The sequence below is a fragment of the Dasypus novemcinctus genome, chromosome 18 (assembly GCF_030445035.2).
Source record: "Dasypus novemcinctus isolate mDasNov1 chromosome 18, mDasNov1.1.hap2, whole genome shotgun sequence".
Lineage (NCBI taxonomy): Eukaryota > Metazoa > Chordata > Mammalia > Cingulata > Dasypodidae > Dasypus > Dasypus novemcinctus.
The window spans coordinates 34,060,033-34,078,472 of record NC_080690.1 but is presented as its reverse complement, the minus strand read 5'-3'; the positions used below and the strand labels follow the sequence as shown (position 1 = coordinate 34,078,472).

Below are 18,440 nucleotides of genomic sequence, written 5' to 3'. Positions count from 1 at the left end.
CTGAATTGCAGCCCGCTGCCACTGAGCCTCTGCAGCTGCCAGTAGCCTTGTAGCACAGTTGCTCTTTGTCAACAAAATAATGCTTTATTAGGAAGTCATAAGATTTCCTTGTTTGTAACTGAGGTAATTCAGACTTGGTACACCAGAGAATAGGTTTTGATACCAAGTACTGTATTATGCAGTAGCTACATGAGATGAACACATCAGACATATTAAACTCACTAGACTCCATTCTTCTGTTAAGAAAGATCTGGAACTCCAAGTGAATTTTTATTCCTTCTACTATAGGTACAAAATAGTCTATAAAATATTTTATCAGCTTTTGGCTAAATTTTTATCACGCAAGTTTGGGGTGTATTGCTCTTCAGCCATAAAGAAGCAATTGTATATGGTAGTGTTTATTTGCTATGTCAGCATTTTTTACAGTATATAAGAACCTTCAGGACTTTTTTTAAAAATGAGTGTAAGTATATGACTGCTTCTGACTGCTTTTTCCTCGATAAACCAAATCTTTAACATTAGTGCTGGACTTCACCAGTGGTACCAGACTGTTCTGTTCCTTGGTATGATATCTCTTATAAGACATCCCATTTCTTACTTGAGTGTTTTATTTTTAATTGTCTATCTCCATTAATTCCTTTAGCAGCACAGGAGCCATTTGGGAGTTTCCTGCCCAAAGTTATTTTAACCATTTTCCATTCTGTTGTTTGTTTTTTCCAGTGGCATCCTTTTGAAGAATTCATTATCACCTTTTGGTAAAGGGGATATTTTAGAATAATTGTACATACTCAATTTTAGCATTTTTTTGCTGGTGCTAATCCACTGATAGTATATATATAATATTTCAAGTGATGTAATGCACCAGATGGCAAAGGAGATCCATTCCCAAATAACTTTGCATGTATCAGGGCTGAAAGTGTAGCGATAATGTAGGGTTCCCTTCCACACTTCAAGATTTGAAGCAGGATATGTATTTCTTAGTCCTCAAGGAATTTAGGCTGCTGCTTCAACTTAACACCTCTACCAGAAATGAGGTGTCTTAATTCAAGTTGGAAAGACCACAGTGGGCATCTGTTTGTTCTGGCTACTACAGGATTCTTTTCTGAGATTTCTTATCCAACCTCTGCTTTTAAATACTTCTAGTGATGGAAAATATTTGTTTGCTAAATTAAATTGTTTATATTTCATTATAAAAATGATACATGCTACATGTTTAAAATGGGAAAGTTTGAGTTGCATATTTGATACTACAATTAAATGTTTGAAAAGTTTAAAATACGCTTATTTTAAAATAAAGATGCTAAAAGCAGACCTGTAAACAAGGGGGGGCAGTCCCCAATACCCTACATCCAGAGGCTCCTGTTAACTTGTTATACTTCCTTTTTTCCTTACTTTGATATAGGGATATTTTGTTTGATTTTATTTTTCTAAGTTATTATTCAAATGTATATAATACATGGTTTTATTTAGTTGTTTTTTAAATTCTTTGTCAGTATCTGAAAAAGTACTTTGTAAAGTTTTTTTGCCAGTCAATTTTCTGTAATTGATATTTGTTTTTGTTTTTTTCCTCTCTCTGTTATTATATTTAAACCATTGTTGAACATCTTTGTGTCTATGGAGTGCCTGACTTTTTGAGGCAGTCCATTTCATTTTGGACTAAGAAACATATATATAAAGTTCTTCATTATATTAACACCTTGTTTAGATGTCTGTAACTTTGATCATTTGATCCAAGTATGGGAGCACTTTAAAGACACTAGAGGACTTTTCAGAAACATGCCACTAATAAATGAAATGGAAATGATAGAAAATCATCATTTTACAACTACCAGTGTAATAATACATTCAGCAGAGATCATGAATGGAAACTAAAACCACTGGGTGAACATTTGTTGGTGAACAGAATATTCCACATGGTTTCTGAGTATTACCTCACAGATAACTTACTAGTTATAAAGAGGAAAGTTACTTTACAATGGAGAAATCTGGCGAGCAACACCTTTTAACCAAGTGATCAAACCTGGTATTACTAGTAGTGGGGCAAACGGACATTACCTACTTTCTAATGTGATTCATTGGGAAGTTTCCGCATCAGCTGAGTGGGATTCTTGGCAAAAAAGGTTGAACCTGAATCAAATTACATATCCAGATTGTGGGAGATGCTACCTCACAGCTGGTCTGGATTCTTCCAACTATGTCAATGTCATGAAAGACAAAAATGGTTAGTAGATTTATCCCAGATTAAGGGAAATTGAAGTGGTATGAGAACTAAGTGCCATGCATTTCCTTGATGAGATCCTGGATTAAAACACACACACACACACATATGACAATTATTAGAGAATATTGAACATGGATTATATTTTAGATACTATTAATGTTAAAAAGCTTCCACTGGGAAGTAGGTGTGGCTCAAGCAATTGGGCTTCCATCTACCATACGGAAGGACCTGGGTTCGATAGATGCAGCAGAAACCAGGAACTGAGGTGGCACAAGCAACAGGGAACCTCACTCCCACATCAGAGGTCCCCGGGATCAAATCCCAGTAAAGCCTAGAAGAGAAAAAAGAGAAGACAAAAAAAAAAAAAAAATGAGACAGTCACAGAAGATCACATAGCAATTGGACACAGACAGCGAAACAACAGGGGTAGGAAGGGGTGGGGGGAAGCTCCCACTAGAGCTTTAAATCTGAATGATTATTATTTTGCACATTTGCCCTTAGTGCATTTGAAATCCACAGTTGTGTTCCTCGAAGGATTCTTTTGAGTTCTGCAGTGATGAAAACTCTGTTCTGCCCATTGAATAAACAATATATTTCACTTCATTAAGCATGTACTGCTCCTCCTGTGGTCGGGTTGAAGTCTAGTCCCTGCCTTGCACAATTCACAATCTAATGTTATGGATAGATTCATAGATGTGGGTGATGTGTATTTTCAACTTCCCCCATTTTTTCCCCTTTAATGTTTCCAGTTATAAGAATTACACTCTTGTGACTGTCTTTGGAAATTTGCATCAGGCCCAGCTGGGCGGGGTGCCCGGCACTTACCAGTTGGTTCGAAGTTTCCTGAATATTAAACTTCCAGCTCCTTTGCCCGGACTTCAGGTACTGTCAGCTTTCTCCATGTGGTCAGTTACAGTCTTTCTCTCACATAGGCATTTTCAGTTCAAATGAGGTTATATGTGGAGACTGCTATGGAGAAGAGACCAAGAGGGGAAGAGGGTAGAAGCTGGGAGACCTCTGAGGAGGCTAGTGGTGGCAGGAATCCAGGCGAGTGATGGTAGTATAGTGGCTCAGCCCAGGGTGAAGGGAGTAAGTGGGGGTAGGGGTATGGGGCATATGTTGTCAGGTTCTAGAAGTGTTTTCAAAGTAGTGCCAACAGGACTTATTGAAGAGCGTGGGTGTTGGTGTTGGGCAGAGTCAGGAATGACTTCTGAGATTGTTGGCCCAAATAACTAGAAGAATGGCACTGGACATGCTTTCTAGGATGTGGCCCCTCTTCTCAGCTCACAATCCAGTTCGGGGAATTATGTAGTCAGTTATCATACAGTGTAAAAAGTGCTAGACTCTAGTTTTGTACCAAGGGTGGTGGGATACTGAGGACGCTGGCTTCATAAAGGAGGTGAGGTTCACACCTGCTCCTGAAGACTAGGGGTTCACCAGCCTGAGATCCTGGAAAAGGGTATTCCATAGGGAGGGAGCCACAGGAACAAATGAAGAATGTGAGCTTCGGGTGTGTGGTGGGGCTTGGCAAGCATGGGTTCAGGTGGTGAAGGCCTTGTGCAGTAGGCTGAGCCCTTTGGGCTTAAACAGCACTAAGGGGTTTAGGTGGGGAAGTGACGTGGTCAGGGTTTTGACGGAGTCTTTCAGAGGTGAGGGAAGGGTGTCAGGGTCAAGAAAGGAGATCTGTAGCCCACTGCTCTGGAGAAGTTGGGGAAAAGTAGAAGGAAGAGGGTAACTGCAGGCTCGCTGTGCAGACAGGTTAGAATCAGCTATAGTACTCAGGAGAGTGGAACAGAGCTACCTTCTCTGATCCCTAGTGCCTAGCACAGGGTCTGGAAGGGTGCTGGGTAAGCGTTTGAATGAGCAATGAACAAATATTCATTTAACTAATCATTAATAGTATTTTATAAACTCAAGTATGGTAATAGTCTCTTATTGGTCAGTGAATGCCTTTAGCCATTGCTTGTGGAGGCTGCAGGAGGGCAGGCCTGTAAGTTATCCCAGAACATGTCACTCCTTTACTGTAGGCCACTAGATTCCAAGGAAAAACTATAGGGCTGGCTTTGAATCAAGTAATCAAATGGGGTAGCATAGCACTTAAGAAGAAAAGCTCTAGAGCCAGACTGCCACTTACTAGCTTACCTTGGACAAATTACTTACTCCTCATGCCCCAGTTTCCTTACTTGTAAAACAGGAGAGAGAAGGCTGTTAATGGTCCCCACTTTATAGTGTTGTGAGGATTAAGTGATTTAATCATGGGAAGGGGCACATAAGAAAGCAATCAGCTTTTGTTTGCTTATTTTGAGCATCTTTCCTCTTTCAGGATGGAGAGGTAGAAGGCCATCCTGTGTGGGCCTTAATTTATTACTGCATGCGCTGTGGAGACCTGCTGGCTGCTTCACAGGTGGTAAATCGAGCCCAGCACCAGCTTGGAGAGTTTAAAACCTGGTTCCAGGAGTACATGAACAGCAAGGATAGAAGGTACAGTGAGAGAGGTGATGTGTCCGGAAGAAGCCACACAGAATCAACAAGGTGGCCTCAAATGGAATTGTTCTTATTTCCCTGTGCCTGGTTCCAAGTAGGTTTCTGCCTGGAAAAAAAAAATGAGGTTTAGAAAGCAAGTAGAACTATTGTGGGAATAACAGTTGAAAACGCTGGAAGAGTCCCATTCTGACGTTGATATCTAGACATGCATGCATCTGTACTTGGGGATTTTTCTGTTCCAGTGGGCCTTGATTGGGACGTAATTTGATTTATTTTCTCAACCCATGACACATCAAGGATGCTTTATAAAATGGGACTTTGTTGTATTGCACTTTGCTTGTTAACACTCATTACTTCATGGGTCTGTACAATGTGGAAATATGTCATCATGCACTTCATAGCTCACAGGCTCAAATTAGAAGTTATTAACCTTGAACTATATTCACAGAATTAGTTCACTAAGGTTTTCAGCTCTCTTGCATTAAGGAATTGCTAAGTGTTCGTTTTCCTCTGGGTTTTGTTAATGTAATTAGACTTAAGTTCATATTAGAACCCAGCTTAAATATATATAGTGTATGTAGACGAAGTGGTGGCTACCCTAGTTACATCTGTGAAAAATTAGGGCTTCTTTTCTTGGCAGTGTTATTAATGCCCTGTCCAAGAGGTTGTCTTAAAGCACATGCCCCGCCCCCCCATTCTTATTCATATTAGACAGTTCAAGGTAGGGTTAATGCTTAGGGTTCCCCCTCAAGGATCTGAGTGCCAGTAGTTTATTTGGGAGGCGACAGCTTATGGATAAGGGGGTTAAGGCAGTTAAGAGAAGGCCTCACTCTTGGCAATCACTGGTTGAGGGCTTCTGGGGTGTGGGGTGGAATATTAATTCCCCAGCATTTCTGACCTGCCCCTGCAGGCAGAGCAGGCCTCAAGAACCAGAGAAAACTGGCGGGCCCAGAGATGGAGGCGTTGGTAGTTAAGTCAGGCTGAAGCGCTCGTACTGCAGGGATATGGGTAGAGACAGTCTGTTACTCTTGAGGAAGGTAGGCTCCATAACTCTCTAGCTAGGACCTGGGGTGCTTTCCCTTGCTTTTGAAGGTCTTTAGTGAGTGTCTGTGTCTGTCTTTTCCCTTGTGTCTTTAGATTGTCCCCAGCTATGGAAAACAAGCTCCGGCTGCATTATCGCCGGGCTCTCAGGAACAACACAGACCCCTACAAGCGGGCCGTGTACTGTATCATTGGCAGATGTGACGTAACTGACAACCAGAGCGAAGTGGCTGACAAAACTGAGGACTACCTGTGGCTTAAGGCAGGCGCTGCTTCCCTTGCCCATCCAGGGCTCTAGCCCCCTTCCCCTGTTCATGCTGGCGCACAGCTTCTTGCTGCTTAATGCATGATGCAAATAAGGTGATAAGAGCCAAGGGATTTCCCGTTTCCTGGCCCTGTTTCTTTACTGTGTAATTCCCAGCCAATACCCACAGATATTAGTGCAGCCTCCAGCTTCACCAAGCCTGGCTGCTGAGCAGCTACAACTCTGCGTGTCCTGGCTCAGGAAGTCATTTGTACCAATGCACATGTTTCTTTTGGGGATTTAGTTGAATCAAGTGTGTTTCGATGACGATGGCACCAGCTCCCCACAGGACAGGCTCACTCTCTCACAGTTCCAGAAACAGTTGTTGGAAGACTATGGTAAGAGATCCTGAACGTAACTACCTTCTCTTTTCTTTCCCCTAAGGTGGCTACTTAGTTTTCCTCTGGGAAAATCCTTCGTTTCTGAATTTAGTCTATCCTTCAGAACCCCTGAACCCCTGAGACTCTTAAAAACAAACCAAAACAAAAAAAGGATTTAATTTGAAATCAAAAAAACAAAAAAAGGATTTAATTTGAGTAGAGGCTGTGTGGCCTAAAGAAATTTATATAACTTATATGGTCATATACACTAAACTGTTTTCTCTAATTCTTGCACTGCCCTTGTAGATATTGGAGAGAGATGCAGAGAGGACTTAGCTGTTGCTTCCTAGAAGATCTTGCCAATGACTCTATCTTTTATGATATATATAGAGAGAGACAGACAGACAGACAATGACTGTAAAATGAAGGATAAATTTTTTGATAGTTTTTTTTAACCTCCCTCTGTTTAAAATTTCTGGGGGAAAAAAAGAGGATTCTAACTAATTGTCAGCAATTGTGGAATTCAGATTTCTGTGAATATGAGTGAACTAAAGCATCTTTGAAATCTTTACTCCCCTCCTTATTGAGTGACTTTTTTCAGAGTAAAGATGTTAAACATCTCCTTTGTAGTCTGTTTTAAGTCCCTTCATTCTATTTCTCTCCTGCCTAATGGAAACCAGTTGGATTGTACACCATAACCCTGATGTGCCAGTTGTACTGTGAGGTCTAGAGAAGGTCACAGTCTGAGTATTGCTTCACACAGCAACTTGCCAGGTCTGGGGCCCCTGGATTAAGACTGCCTCGTGCTGGTGCTTCTCTTGCACCCAGCAAGTCCTTTGAGCACAGGGCTGCTGCTAGGGACTCGGGGCTGCCACTAGGCAGCTTCTTTCTGAGTGGACTTTATCTCCTGCCCCTCCAGGTGAGTCCCACTTCACAGTGAACCAGCAGCCCTTCCTCTACTTCCAAGTACTGTTCCTGACAGCGCAGTTTGAAGCTGCAATTGCCTTTCTCTTCCGCATGGAGCGGCTGCGCTGCCATGCTGTCCATGTGGCACTGGTGCTGTTTGAGATGAAGCTGCTCTTAAAATCCTCTGGACAGAGCGCTCAGCTCCGTGAGTATTCATGGGGGGCTTGGCCTGTGGTGTAACAGCATATTACCCATCAGTTGGCAGTGGACACATACTGCAACCAATAAGGGTTTGGACAAACAGTACCAACCATTTTAGACCACTGTCAGCCAATGGGGCAAAGAAGCCTCTAGAGTCGTGAGCCTGGATCCCATTAAGGCTCTGGCTTAATGGCATTGGAAACTGCAGTCATCTTATGTGCCTACCTGCATGGGGGCAGGAGGAGTGGAGGTAAATGTGGTTGAGTGGCTGCAGGATCCCTAATAGTGCCGCACAGTCACCCCAGAGCTTGTGCTGTCTGGTTGGTAGTTGCCGTCTTTTCATTCAGAGATCAGCATACCAGTAATTTACTACACAATGCCGTTTTCCTCACTCTGTATGTGGAAATAAATTGAGGACAGAGTGAGGAAGAGGATTGACCAAAGCTTTCACTGGCAAGCCTTGGCTGGGCTGCGGGTCTAGATGCTGCGGCATCTTTGGCTTCAGCTTCATGGTTCCTGGGGCTGCATGGGTCACAGGGGCAGTGTGACTGTGACTCATTCTGTCCCCCACGGTGCAGTCAGCCATGAGCCTGGTGACCCTCCCTGCATGCGGCGGCTGAACTTTGTGCGGCTACTCATGCTCTACACCCGGAAGTTTGAGTCCACGGATCCAAGGGAGGCCCTTCAGTACTTTTACTTCCTCAGGTAAAACTTGCTTTTGAGTATTTACTGTAACTGGTTTGATTTCTGCCATTCTGAGATGACTATTCAAAACTTCGCTTGAGTTTATAACAGAAACTAAGTAGCTTTTGTCCCCTTACAGGGACGAGAAAGATAGTCAAGGAGAAAACATGTTTCTGCGCTGTGTGAGTGAGCTTGTAATAGAAAGTCGAGAGGTATGTCAGAGTCCTTTTCTCTCCCACCCACAAGGTCTAGTCCACGTTTTTATGCCAGTGCCGACCTGCCTGTTTGTCTTCATATGGCCATGGCGGATGTGGCCTAGGGGACTTGGGGATTCTAACAGTGAAAGTGTTGATTTCAGTCTTACTCTTTTCTAGTATGTGTGAGAGTTCTCCCACCTTCCCTCTTTTCTTCCAGTTTTGTCTCAGAAAAATGTGGCTTATGTGTATATCCTTGTCCAGGAAATTAAATAAACTTTTTTTGTCTCCACAGTTTGATATGATTCTTGGGAAACTAGAAAACGACGGAAGTAGAAAGGTGGGTTAAATGCACACTGAGAGAAGTGGTAGTTTGCAATTGGGGATTTATAATTATAAAAAGAAAACAATTAGATTTTAGGATTCAAGGTTGCTGAAGATGCACGTCTTAATGAAGGTGCTTAGTGGAAAAAAAAAAAAAACGCGGAATGAAATTACAGGCCCAAAATGATGGCCTTGATTTTACTCACATTTTCTTAGAATATGCAAATTTGTGTTTAGATCTCTCTTCTAATGATGTTCAGAACACACTTGTCTGTTTACACCTGCCATTTTTTTGAGCTGAGAAGGCTACATATCCTGCCATTCTCAGCGTGGAGAATAGGCAAGAAAAAGGGACTGATTCTTGTACCTACTCTCCCCAGATGGAAATGTGGATATGCACTTGACCTCCCTCAGAAGGTACTTTTGAGCACTGAGCCCAGAAATGCAGCTACTCCTGTGAGCTTCAGGGATTCCCCAGAGACTCATAGTGCCATTGGGCGGTATCGCTGAAGGGGTGGAGACCCTGGCTTCGGAGACCAGGATCCTGACCCCAACTCAGGCAGCCCCTTGGCCTTGGGAAAGTCATTTGCCCTCTGAGGGACTCACTTTTCTCATTCATAAAAATGAGTGGCTTAGACTCAATGATCTTGAGAAGCGCTTAAACTGCTCACTACATCTTAAGCTCTGAAGTGAGGACAATGACAGTGCCAATGATGATGGCTTGCACTTACTAAGCAATGATAGTTTCTAGCCACTGTGCTTAGTGCTTTACATGCCTTTTTATTTACTACAGTAACCCAGCTAGGTGGGAATCGTTATTCTGTTTTCCTTATGAGGAAATGGAGATAAGAGAGGTTAAATACTTTCTCCAAAATCACACAGCTTGTGAGAAGGGGAGATGGGATTTGAACCCCACCTTCTGTCCTAGGCCCAGACCTTTACTTATCTCCTGTGCTGCCTCCAGGGTGCCAGCGCTGAGCGAGGCTCAGAATGGCCTGACAGAATCATCTTGTGATCTACCTTAGCTTGTCCGTTGTTTCTAAGGCCTGTCTCATACTTCCCTGACCACTCAGTTGCTATTGAGTGGTGATGGTGATTTTTGTTGTTTTTTAATATCCTGACACCATTTGCCATGTATTTTTCAGCACTGAGTTTCTTTTACCATCTGTCTTAGCAAATCCAAAATCTTTCAGATATTTTCTCTAAGCCTCCTTACTTTTCCCCAAGTGCCTGCTCATCAGCAAACTTAAACTCACTGATGATTTCACCCATTCTCTCTGGATCATTCTAAAAAATTAGAAAGCACAAATGTCTTATTGCTGTCTCCTCTGTTTCTGGGGAGCCTGCCCCTTCAAATGTAATTTACTTGGTCCCTTTCATATTTTTAATAGGTCCTTATATTGTCAAGAAAGCCAGAGTCCAGCTTATGAAATATATGCATTGCCCAGGGCAAGCATTTTCAGTTAAAGTGTTTTTTTTTGGATCCCAGTTGCTTCTCTGTGTTCAAAATAACAGCTCTTTGCACTTGACCCTCTTTCTCTCTTCCTCCCCCTCCATTGTTTGTCTTGTCAGCCTGGAGTCATAGATAAGTTTACTAGTGACACCAAACCTATTATCAATAAAGTTGCTTCCGTGGCAGAAAATAAAGGACTGTTTGAAGAAGCAGCAAAGCTTTATGACCTTGCCAAGGTAAAATATGCCCCTTTCCTTCTTCTGCACTTAACAGATCTGTCAGCGTTTCCTGCATTAAATGCACAAACATTCTGACCAGGCCATTATTGTATCACACTCCCTGCTGAAACATTTTCTCCTTCTACTTAAGCAGTTAATGGTCCAATCAGGGTGAAATTCCCATTTTACAGAATTATTTTTGCCTATAAGGTATTTCTGACCAAATATATTAAAAGGATATCCTGCAGGTATTGAGCTGTGGTCTCATTTGGCAGCAGAATAATCTTCCATCACATTTAGATGGTGAAGCTGCTGGTGAAAATGCCATTGTACTTACCTTCTGGGCAGCCACAGATACACTGGATTCATCTTAGAGGATAATAGAACAGCTGAGACATTTTGAGAGAATTGGAATGAATATTTCCACATAGCGGCTGGTGATTGTATGACCTGAAAAAAAGAATGCATTCTCTCCTTTTACCAGCTGAGAAAAATGAGCAGGAAGAGGTTTATAATTCATATGTTCTTTTCATTTAAAAAATGTTTTGATTGAAGTACAATTAATAAACGAAAGTATACAGCTCTTCAGTGGACAGCTTGATGAATTTCATATATGTGTCTATATAACAACCCCTTAGATCAAGATACAGAACATTTCCATATATCACCCCACCAATTTCCCTCTTTTGATTTGGTTATTTAGTTTCTTTTTCTTTCTACTGATTATTTCCTTAATTTTTGTAAATTGAACAGAATCCTGACAAGGTGCTCGAGCTGATGAACAAACTGCTCAGCCCTGTTGTCCCTCAGATCAGCGCTCCACAGTCCAACAAAGAGAGACTGAAGAATATGGCGCTCTCCATTGCTGAACGGTAAGGCTGGGAGCTGTTCTGGGGAGCCTTGCAGGGCCCTCGCAGGCCTGCTGGGGTCCACTCTTCTGCATTTGATTCTGGTATAGCTGAACTAGAACAGTGGTGGAAAGTGTTTCTGAAAACACTGGTATGAGGGTTTGATTTTAGTACTGTCTCAAAACAATAACCTTAGTAAGAGCAAATATGTAAATCATGCTTATACTGAACCACTGATCCTCACAACAACTCTTATCTCTGCTTCCTCCTTTTCCTACTGGATGTCAAAACATCCTTTCATGGGTTCTTAAGGGTCTGCCCAGCACTTGGGCACTCTTGGTGTGAATACAGAACTAAACCCTATTATAGAAAACTTCACAGATTTTTCAGATCATTTAGTGATACTGGAATTTTCCTGAATTGGTTCATTAGGTGGGGCTCTGAAATATTTCCATTATAGAGGAATCTGCCTTGCAGCGGACTTTCCTATGTTGGGATTTGACCTATGTTAATAAATGACAATGTTCCTGATAGGCTTATTCTTTTCCCTCTCTGCCGCCCTACTCCCACCTCAACCCAGACAGCCACAGGCATGACTGTGTTTATGTATTCAGTCCATGTTCTTATGCTTTTACTATATATGTACATGTCCATAATCAGAATATAACATTGTTTGATGTGTGTGCTTTGAATTTACATAAATGTATCATTACTGAGTATAACATTCTGCCATCTGTTCTTTTCCCTCAATATTATTTTTGAGGTCTAGCCATGTTGATACATTTGTTTTTATTTTCAACTGCAATTTATTGTTCCTTCTTCTGAATATTCCCTAACTTTGTCACCTGGCTCAGTACTGATAGAACTTCTGGTCACACTAGCAATGCTCCTGTGAACATCCTCCTCTTTTTCTTTTTACACATGTACAAGAGTTTCTCCAATAGTGGACTTACAGAAGGGCAAGGCACAAATGCTTGTTCAGCTTACATGGGAACATCAAACAATTTTCCAAAGTGGTTCTACTAATTTACTATCCTCCCAGCAGTATATGAGAGTTTCTATTTCCTTGCATCATTACCATTACTTGGTACTGTCAGATTTTTAAAATTTTTGCCAAAGAGGTGGGTAGGAAAAACTGTCTCAAAATTTTAATTGTGCAAATTAGATTTAATTCTAGGCATTGTGTGCCCCTCTATACTGTCATGTCAGATGTACTTTGAGCCATTGCAGAGGTGTTTTAGAAAAAGCTAATGATGAATGGATAGGGGAATTCTTAGAGTTGGAATAGCCAGTGCCACTCTCCTCCCCAGTGAGGGGGAAGGAGAAGCATTTTCGTTGTTAACTGAGTTAATCAGCCTAACTTCCAGCCTGAGACAAAAAGTGTTACTTTTTACACAGCCTTCAGCTACCCCTCATAAAGTGACCTAGAGAAAACTCTGCATTGGGTTGTTTTCCTGGGGTAACCCAAAAGAACACTCTTTTGCAAATGAGATATTCCCATTTAGCAAACAATCCCATTAGGACCTCCTACCCTTCCTGGAGATTTGGATGTTGAAATGGTAGCTGAGGCTGCAAAACCATGCTTTGTATAAAATATTTTTAAGTGGGTTTATACCAGGTTCATCATCAAACTCTTAGACATTTCAAAGTGGACATTTCAAAATAAGCACTATTTTCCACACCTTAATTCCCCTCACCAAGAGAGTTCAAGAAGTTTTGATGCTTTTCACATTCTATCCTTTAGTTATGGATTGCATGGAAATTCATATTATGCTCCAACCTCCCCCCCCCCCCCCTTTTTTTTTTTTTCAGGTACAGGGCTCAGGGAATCAGTGCAAATAAATTTGTGGACTCCACATTCTATCTTCTATTGGACTTGATTACCTTTTTTGACGAGTATCACAGTGGTCATATTGACAGAGCCTTTGATGTAAGTTTCAGGAGGGGTGTTTGAAATATAGGTTAATGTTTGCCTTTGAAAATTCAAAACACTTCATAGAATTCATTTAAAGCAAAGGAAATGTTGCCAATGTGCCTATTAAATGAGGAAGAAAAAGTTCAGTCCTGGGAACTTAAAGTGCATTTTTGTGTGTTTGGTTTCTTTTTTCTTTCTTTTTTCTATTCCTTTTCCCAGAGAAGTTTCTCAGAGTAATTTGAAATCCCTGAAATTTAAAGTTGTTCAGAAAATGAAGATAAGAATGTTAGCCAGCAAGTTGGAATCAAAGCCTTTGTGCATATTGGGGACAGAAATGCTTTCTGTCAAGGAACCCTTTGTGCACATGTTAGATGATGGCTGGATGTTTAGGGAAATGGAGCGGTTATGGTGGTTTGTGTTAAAAGGAGCTGGTGGTATTTCGGCTTTTGTTTTAAACAGATAATTGATCGTTTGAAGCTCGTGCCCCTGAATCAGGAAAGTGTGGAAGAAAGAGTGGCTGCCTTTAGAAATTTCAGTGATGAAGTGAGTCTTTTTTTTTCTTCCTGAGTTATGGAATTCTTTCCCCCCACTTCTCTTGAAAGTTTTTCATTTTGATGTGGCTGATAACTTCATGAGTTCTAGTTACCATAATCATACAGACTGGGATTTCCATGTCTGGTTCAATTTCTTATCTCATAGGCTGGTATTTCTGTGAGTGTATGTATGCCTATCAGATGTCCTGAGTCAGAAAATACAGTTGCTTTAGTGATGATACATGCTCTTGGGAAAAACGGGTTTCTGGTTGATCCCGTGAAGCCTGGATTAACTCTTTTATTATCCACTTGTTCTAAAGGATATTTTAGTGCTTATTACTGATCTTCTTAAAGGATTTCCGTTGGGTGCATGAAACACACATCATGATTCACTGCCATCCTTCCCCTCCCTGAACTATTTTGTCTTAAGAACCAGGTGTAGTCATTATGGACTAACTGACCATGCCACAAGTCCCAGAACCACCGTCTGCAAAGATGCTATCACATGCCTGGGCATGTCTAGCCCAGGAGTGCTCAGTTGGGCTGCATACCGGAATCACCAGAGAACGTAAAAAAATCCCCCTGCCCAGGCCCCACACCTAGAAATTCTAGTTTCCCTCATCTGGGTTGTGTCCTGAGCTTCCCCCAGTCATTACCATGTGCAGCCTGGGTAGGACTTTTTCTCTAGAATCACAGACACCCAGGCCAGCTACCTGGTTCTGGAATGTCACTAGTGGTGTTTTGACATAAAATTGTTTTTCATTAAATAAATATCTTTTATAAAATATGTTTCTATTTTAGAGGGAGAAGGAGGGCCAGATTCTACACATATGGAGGGGCAGTTGCTTGCTGTTGTACATACAGTTCAAAGATTTTGCGCCTCACTGACCTTCCCTCCGACACCTCATTCTACCCCTGACACTTGTTCCTTTGTTAGTTTTTGCCTTCCTCTGGCTACATCGTTCTTGACATCTTGGCCTGACATAGTGGGCCAGGACCTGCCCGGTAGATGCTCCCCAAAGACCCAGCTAGAGTTTGCAAACTCAGGCCTTGAAGTCCACAGGTGACGGTCTAATGGTCAGGGATGGTGGGGAGTAGTGGGCTCTGGGAGAAGAAGCGTGTGCATCCTCACCTTCTGACTTTCAAATCTCAATTTTTTTGGTAATCACTCTGTTGGCCAGCCCAAGCCTATGTGCTGGCCTGATACGGTCAGCATGCTTTTTGCTCACTGCTGTACCCCTAAGTGGAATGGCATAAAGGAGCAAGCAGGAAAAGTGAGTATACCACCCCATCCCACTGTACCCCGAGCAACATTGCCTGCCATTGCAGGCATCGAGGCTCTCAACCCAGCGGCTGTGGGGATGTGGTATGAGCAGGCCCACCTGGCAGCAGCCCACCTTCCCGCCACCTTGTTGACCCCCCAGGGCCTTGGTTCTTTTTCCTTAACTCCATGTGTTTCTCTCTGTGTAGATCAGACACAACCTCTCAGAAGTGCTTCTTGCCACCATGAACATCTTGTTCACTCAGTTTAAGAGGCTCAAGGGGACGAGTCCATCCTCGGCATCCAGGCCCCAGCGAGTCATTGAAGATCGCGACTCTGTAAGATCCCCGTGCTCTTGAGAAATCTTGCTGAGAGCCACCTTTCTGGTTTGCTGCCATTGCACTCGCAGAGATCACGTGACCAGAAACTGCTCTTTTCCCTTAATACGTGGCAATTCGGTAAATTTTTATCATGAGGCTCCCAGAGGAAGTTGAACACTTGTGGGCCTGCTGCTCTCTCAAGCTGAAGAAAAAGACGTGCTGGGTCTGTGGGTCTGTGATTGTCATATCTTTTTTTTTTTTTTTTAATCAAACAATGCTATTTTGATTTCATGAGAAGTTCTTGCTCATTTTAAAATAGGTTATTTTGTGAGTCTCAGGCTCTTCGGTGAGCACTGTCATCAAAGCCATACTTCTGGGTGACATGTTAATTTCATGCAGACCCTTGCTGCTACTCTCATCTGAGCCTCACAGTGTGTCTACAGAAGTAACCAGGGCAGGTATTGTTATCCCCATTTTACCCCTGAAGAAACTGAAGCATGGAGGCAGGAAGTATCTGCTTTTGTGGACCCTCAGGTTGTAGGTGAAGGAGTCATATGAGAGGTTGGGTCTGCTTGACACCTGGGCCAGTCCCCTTTCTGTTGCCTGTGGACCTCCCACAGTGCACAGGCCAAGCACAGTAGATCAGTCTCTGGGATGCACGTGGCATGCGTCATCCAGTTGATTTGACAAAAGGATAAAGGTGTTTGACCCGATTAAAGCATAAGGAAGGACAATCACATGCTGGTTTTTAATTACCTTTCCCTTAATTTTTCCACTTAATTTTGATGAGGATCTCAGGATGGAATGTAATAGCCAAACCTGATTTTGGCAGTCAAGAAACTGGACCCTTCAAGTCCTGTGTTCTGCCTCTAAGGATATCTGTGGGCTCTGCCTACCCTGCTCCCCACAGCATTGTCACTGGCAAAACTTCTGCTTAGTGAAAGAGGGTGGAAAATTTCACTTTCAGGAACGTGAGTAGCAGTGCTCAAGAGTGTCCCCTGAAGTGGTAGGCCTGTCCATGCGTGCCTCAGAGGCAGGTGCTGAACTGCTGTCTGCCCTGGCTCAGGCGAGAACCTACACAACAGAAAAAATTAATGTCAGGAAGGTGCCAGTGGTGGGCCCACTGTGCACAGGCCTCAGCAGGAGCCTCTTTTTAGAATGAAAGAAATCCATCACTGTGATGTTTGTACCTGCCAGTCGTTGAAATAGTGGGCATTTCCTGATGCTCTGTGCTGCAGGTCAGGGACGGGCTTGCCCACAGAGAGACATGCTGGTGGCCTGGCCAGCCATTTCCCGCATCTGAAGGGAGCGGTGTGAAGACCAGCTAAACTGCATCTTCTCTCGTTTTTTAGACAGTTTTTACATATCATGAGTAAACCATTCTCCTGTCTTTCTCCTACCCACCACTTGCCTTTTTCTCTCTTTTTCTGAAAGGCAGGATGGGTAGGGCCAAGGAAAGACTTAGGTGAAAAAGTTGCCTGTCCAAGAAGTTTAAAGTAATGTGCTGCCCAGTAAGGGGATGGATCTCTTTGCTTGAACATCCCTAGAGCTCATTTAAGGTAACTTTGTCAGGCATAAGAGCCGTGCATTTTTATATACAGTTTTAAAAGAAAATCTGATGGGTACCCTCATGACAAAGTAAGGATTTCTTTTGGTTTGGACATGGGTAAGGACATACACTTGCTGATTTATTTCACATAACAGGTAAAAACATTTGCCTTTCATTTTTCTTCTTGGAAGGAAGGTCCTTAAGTATTCAGTAAGCTTAGTAAATGACCCTCAAATTTTCCTTAAGTCTTATTTCTGGTCCAGAAGTGTTTGTAGACTCTCTGTTCCAGATACAGTTTACTTTCTTGCTGGTATAAACCTCTAACACACCTCAATATGGGGAAACCTGAGACTCCAGGTCCCAAATCTTTTTTGTGGTGATGATCTAAAGTTGTCCCCCTAAATTTCTTTACTCTTTATTGAGTAATTTACCACTTAAAATCAGAGTGAAGGGGATCTTTTGTTCTGTTCTGGGAAATGCCCGGATTTTAATTCCTAGGGACATCCTTTCCTCTCTTAGAACAGTCCAGGAATTTCTTAAATATAATTGCATGAGAAAAGAGAGCCAGGCACTTACATCAGGAAAGGAGAAAACAGAAGGAATGAAAGAAGGTAAAAGGAAGAAGCAGGGGAGAAGAGCTGGACTGGAACTGTACCCAGTCACAGCCGTTGCCTCGGGTATTGGCATGTGCTTTGTGGGGACCCTAGAAGTTCAGATCCTGGGGAACAGAAAACAGACAGGAGAGAGGGAGAGCCAGAGAAAGTGGGGCAGGCAATTCTGAAGAGCAGGGCTGTGTCAGGAGCTAGTCAAAAGTGTTGAGGCAAAGCTGCTTGCTTGGCAAATCCATGGGCAGTTTGCTTAGTAGAAGGGCTGGACGCCCTGTGGGGGAGCCTTGTTAACTCTGCACCATGTTGGAGGAATACAACACTGGAGGGTAAGACTGTCACCCACGCACCAGGAATCTGCCCGACACCAAGGGTAGAGAACAGAAGAGCCTGGTGGTCATTCTCAGTACATTGCCCTGACTTGAAGGTTAACCTATTTTCTCCTCCTTCCCCTTTCTCTCAGCAACTCCGAAGTCAAGCCCGAGCCCTGATTACCTTTGCTGGGATGATACCCTACCGGACTTCTGGAGACACCAATGCGAGGCTGGTGCAGATGGAGGTCCTCATGAACTAAGTGCAGTGTGTTGGGCGGCTGCCGGGACTGCGCGCTGTCAGTACATCAGGCGCACGGGCCTGTGGTGGTGGAGGGTGGGGGTCTGGTTTCGTTTCTGTTTTGTTTTTCGTTTTGTTTTGTTAGTATTATGTATTTTTGTCAATACCAATAAATTCCTTTGATTTGTATTTCTTTTAAACATCCTTTATTTTACGTTTTGTTTTTTATTTTTCATTTGATAAATTTGTTTAGATTTTCATTTGTGTATTGGGGAGAAATGCCTTCACTAGTTCTTGGGTCAGAGAATGATAAGCTATATAAGCATTTGTGACATGGTTAAAATTGACCGTAAAGTGATTAAAAATTCACCCAAATTGAGCAAGGAAATGAAGCGTGTGGGAGTTACTTTTATTTAGATAGGATATTCAATGTAGCAGGCTGATGGTTCATTTTTCATATTATTTGAATGTGGAAGCCAACTTCAACCTTAGGTGAGTTGAGATTTG

At 42.6% G+C, this 18,440-nt stretch overlaps 1 protein-coding gene across 14 annotated transcripts in view; it reads left to right on the top strand.

The window, feature by feature from the left end:
* Positions 1–18,122, top strand: part of NUP93 (nucleoporin 93) — a 172,292-nt gene extending 154,170 nt beyond the window's left edge. For all 14 annotated transcript variants that reach the window (XM_004456555.4, XM_012524444.4, XM_023588259.3 and 11 more), the window contains 14 exons: positions 2,971–3,103; positions 4,545–4,702; positions 5,843–6,008; positions 6,295–6,388; positions 7,290–7,481; positions 8,056–8,182; positions 8,301–8,373; positions 8,651–8,695; positions 10,252–10,368; positions 11,104–11,222; positions 13,011–13,128; positions 13,573–13,656; positions 15,117–15,245; positions 17,845–18,122. In XM_004456555.4, coding sequence (XP_004456612.2) covers positions 2,971–3,103; positions 4,545–4,702; positions 5,843–6,008; positions 6,295–6,388; positions 7,290–7,481; positions 8,056–8,182; positions 8,301–8,373; positions 8,651–8,695; positions 10,252–10,368; positions 11,104–11,222; positions 13,011–13,128; positions 13,573–13,656; positions 15,117–15,245; positions 17,845–17,955 — 1,666 coding nt within the window. In that variant the 3' untranslated portion in view covers positions 17,956–18,122. The remainder of the gene's footprint in view (positions 1–2,970; positions 3,104–4,544; positions 4,703–5,842; positions 6,009–6,294; positions 6,389–7,289; positions 7,482–8,055; positions 8,183–8,300; positions 8,374–8,650; positions 8,696–10,251; positions 10,369–11,103; positions 11,223–13,010; positions 13,129–13,572; positions 13,657–15,116; positions 15,246–17,844) is intronic.
* The last annotated feature ends 318 nt before the right edge of the window (positions 18,123–18,440 follow it).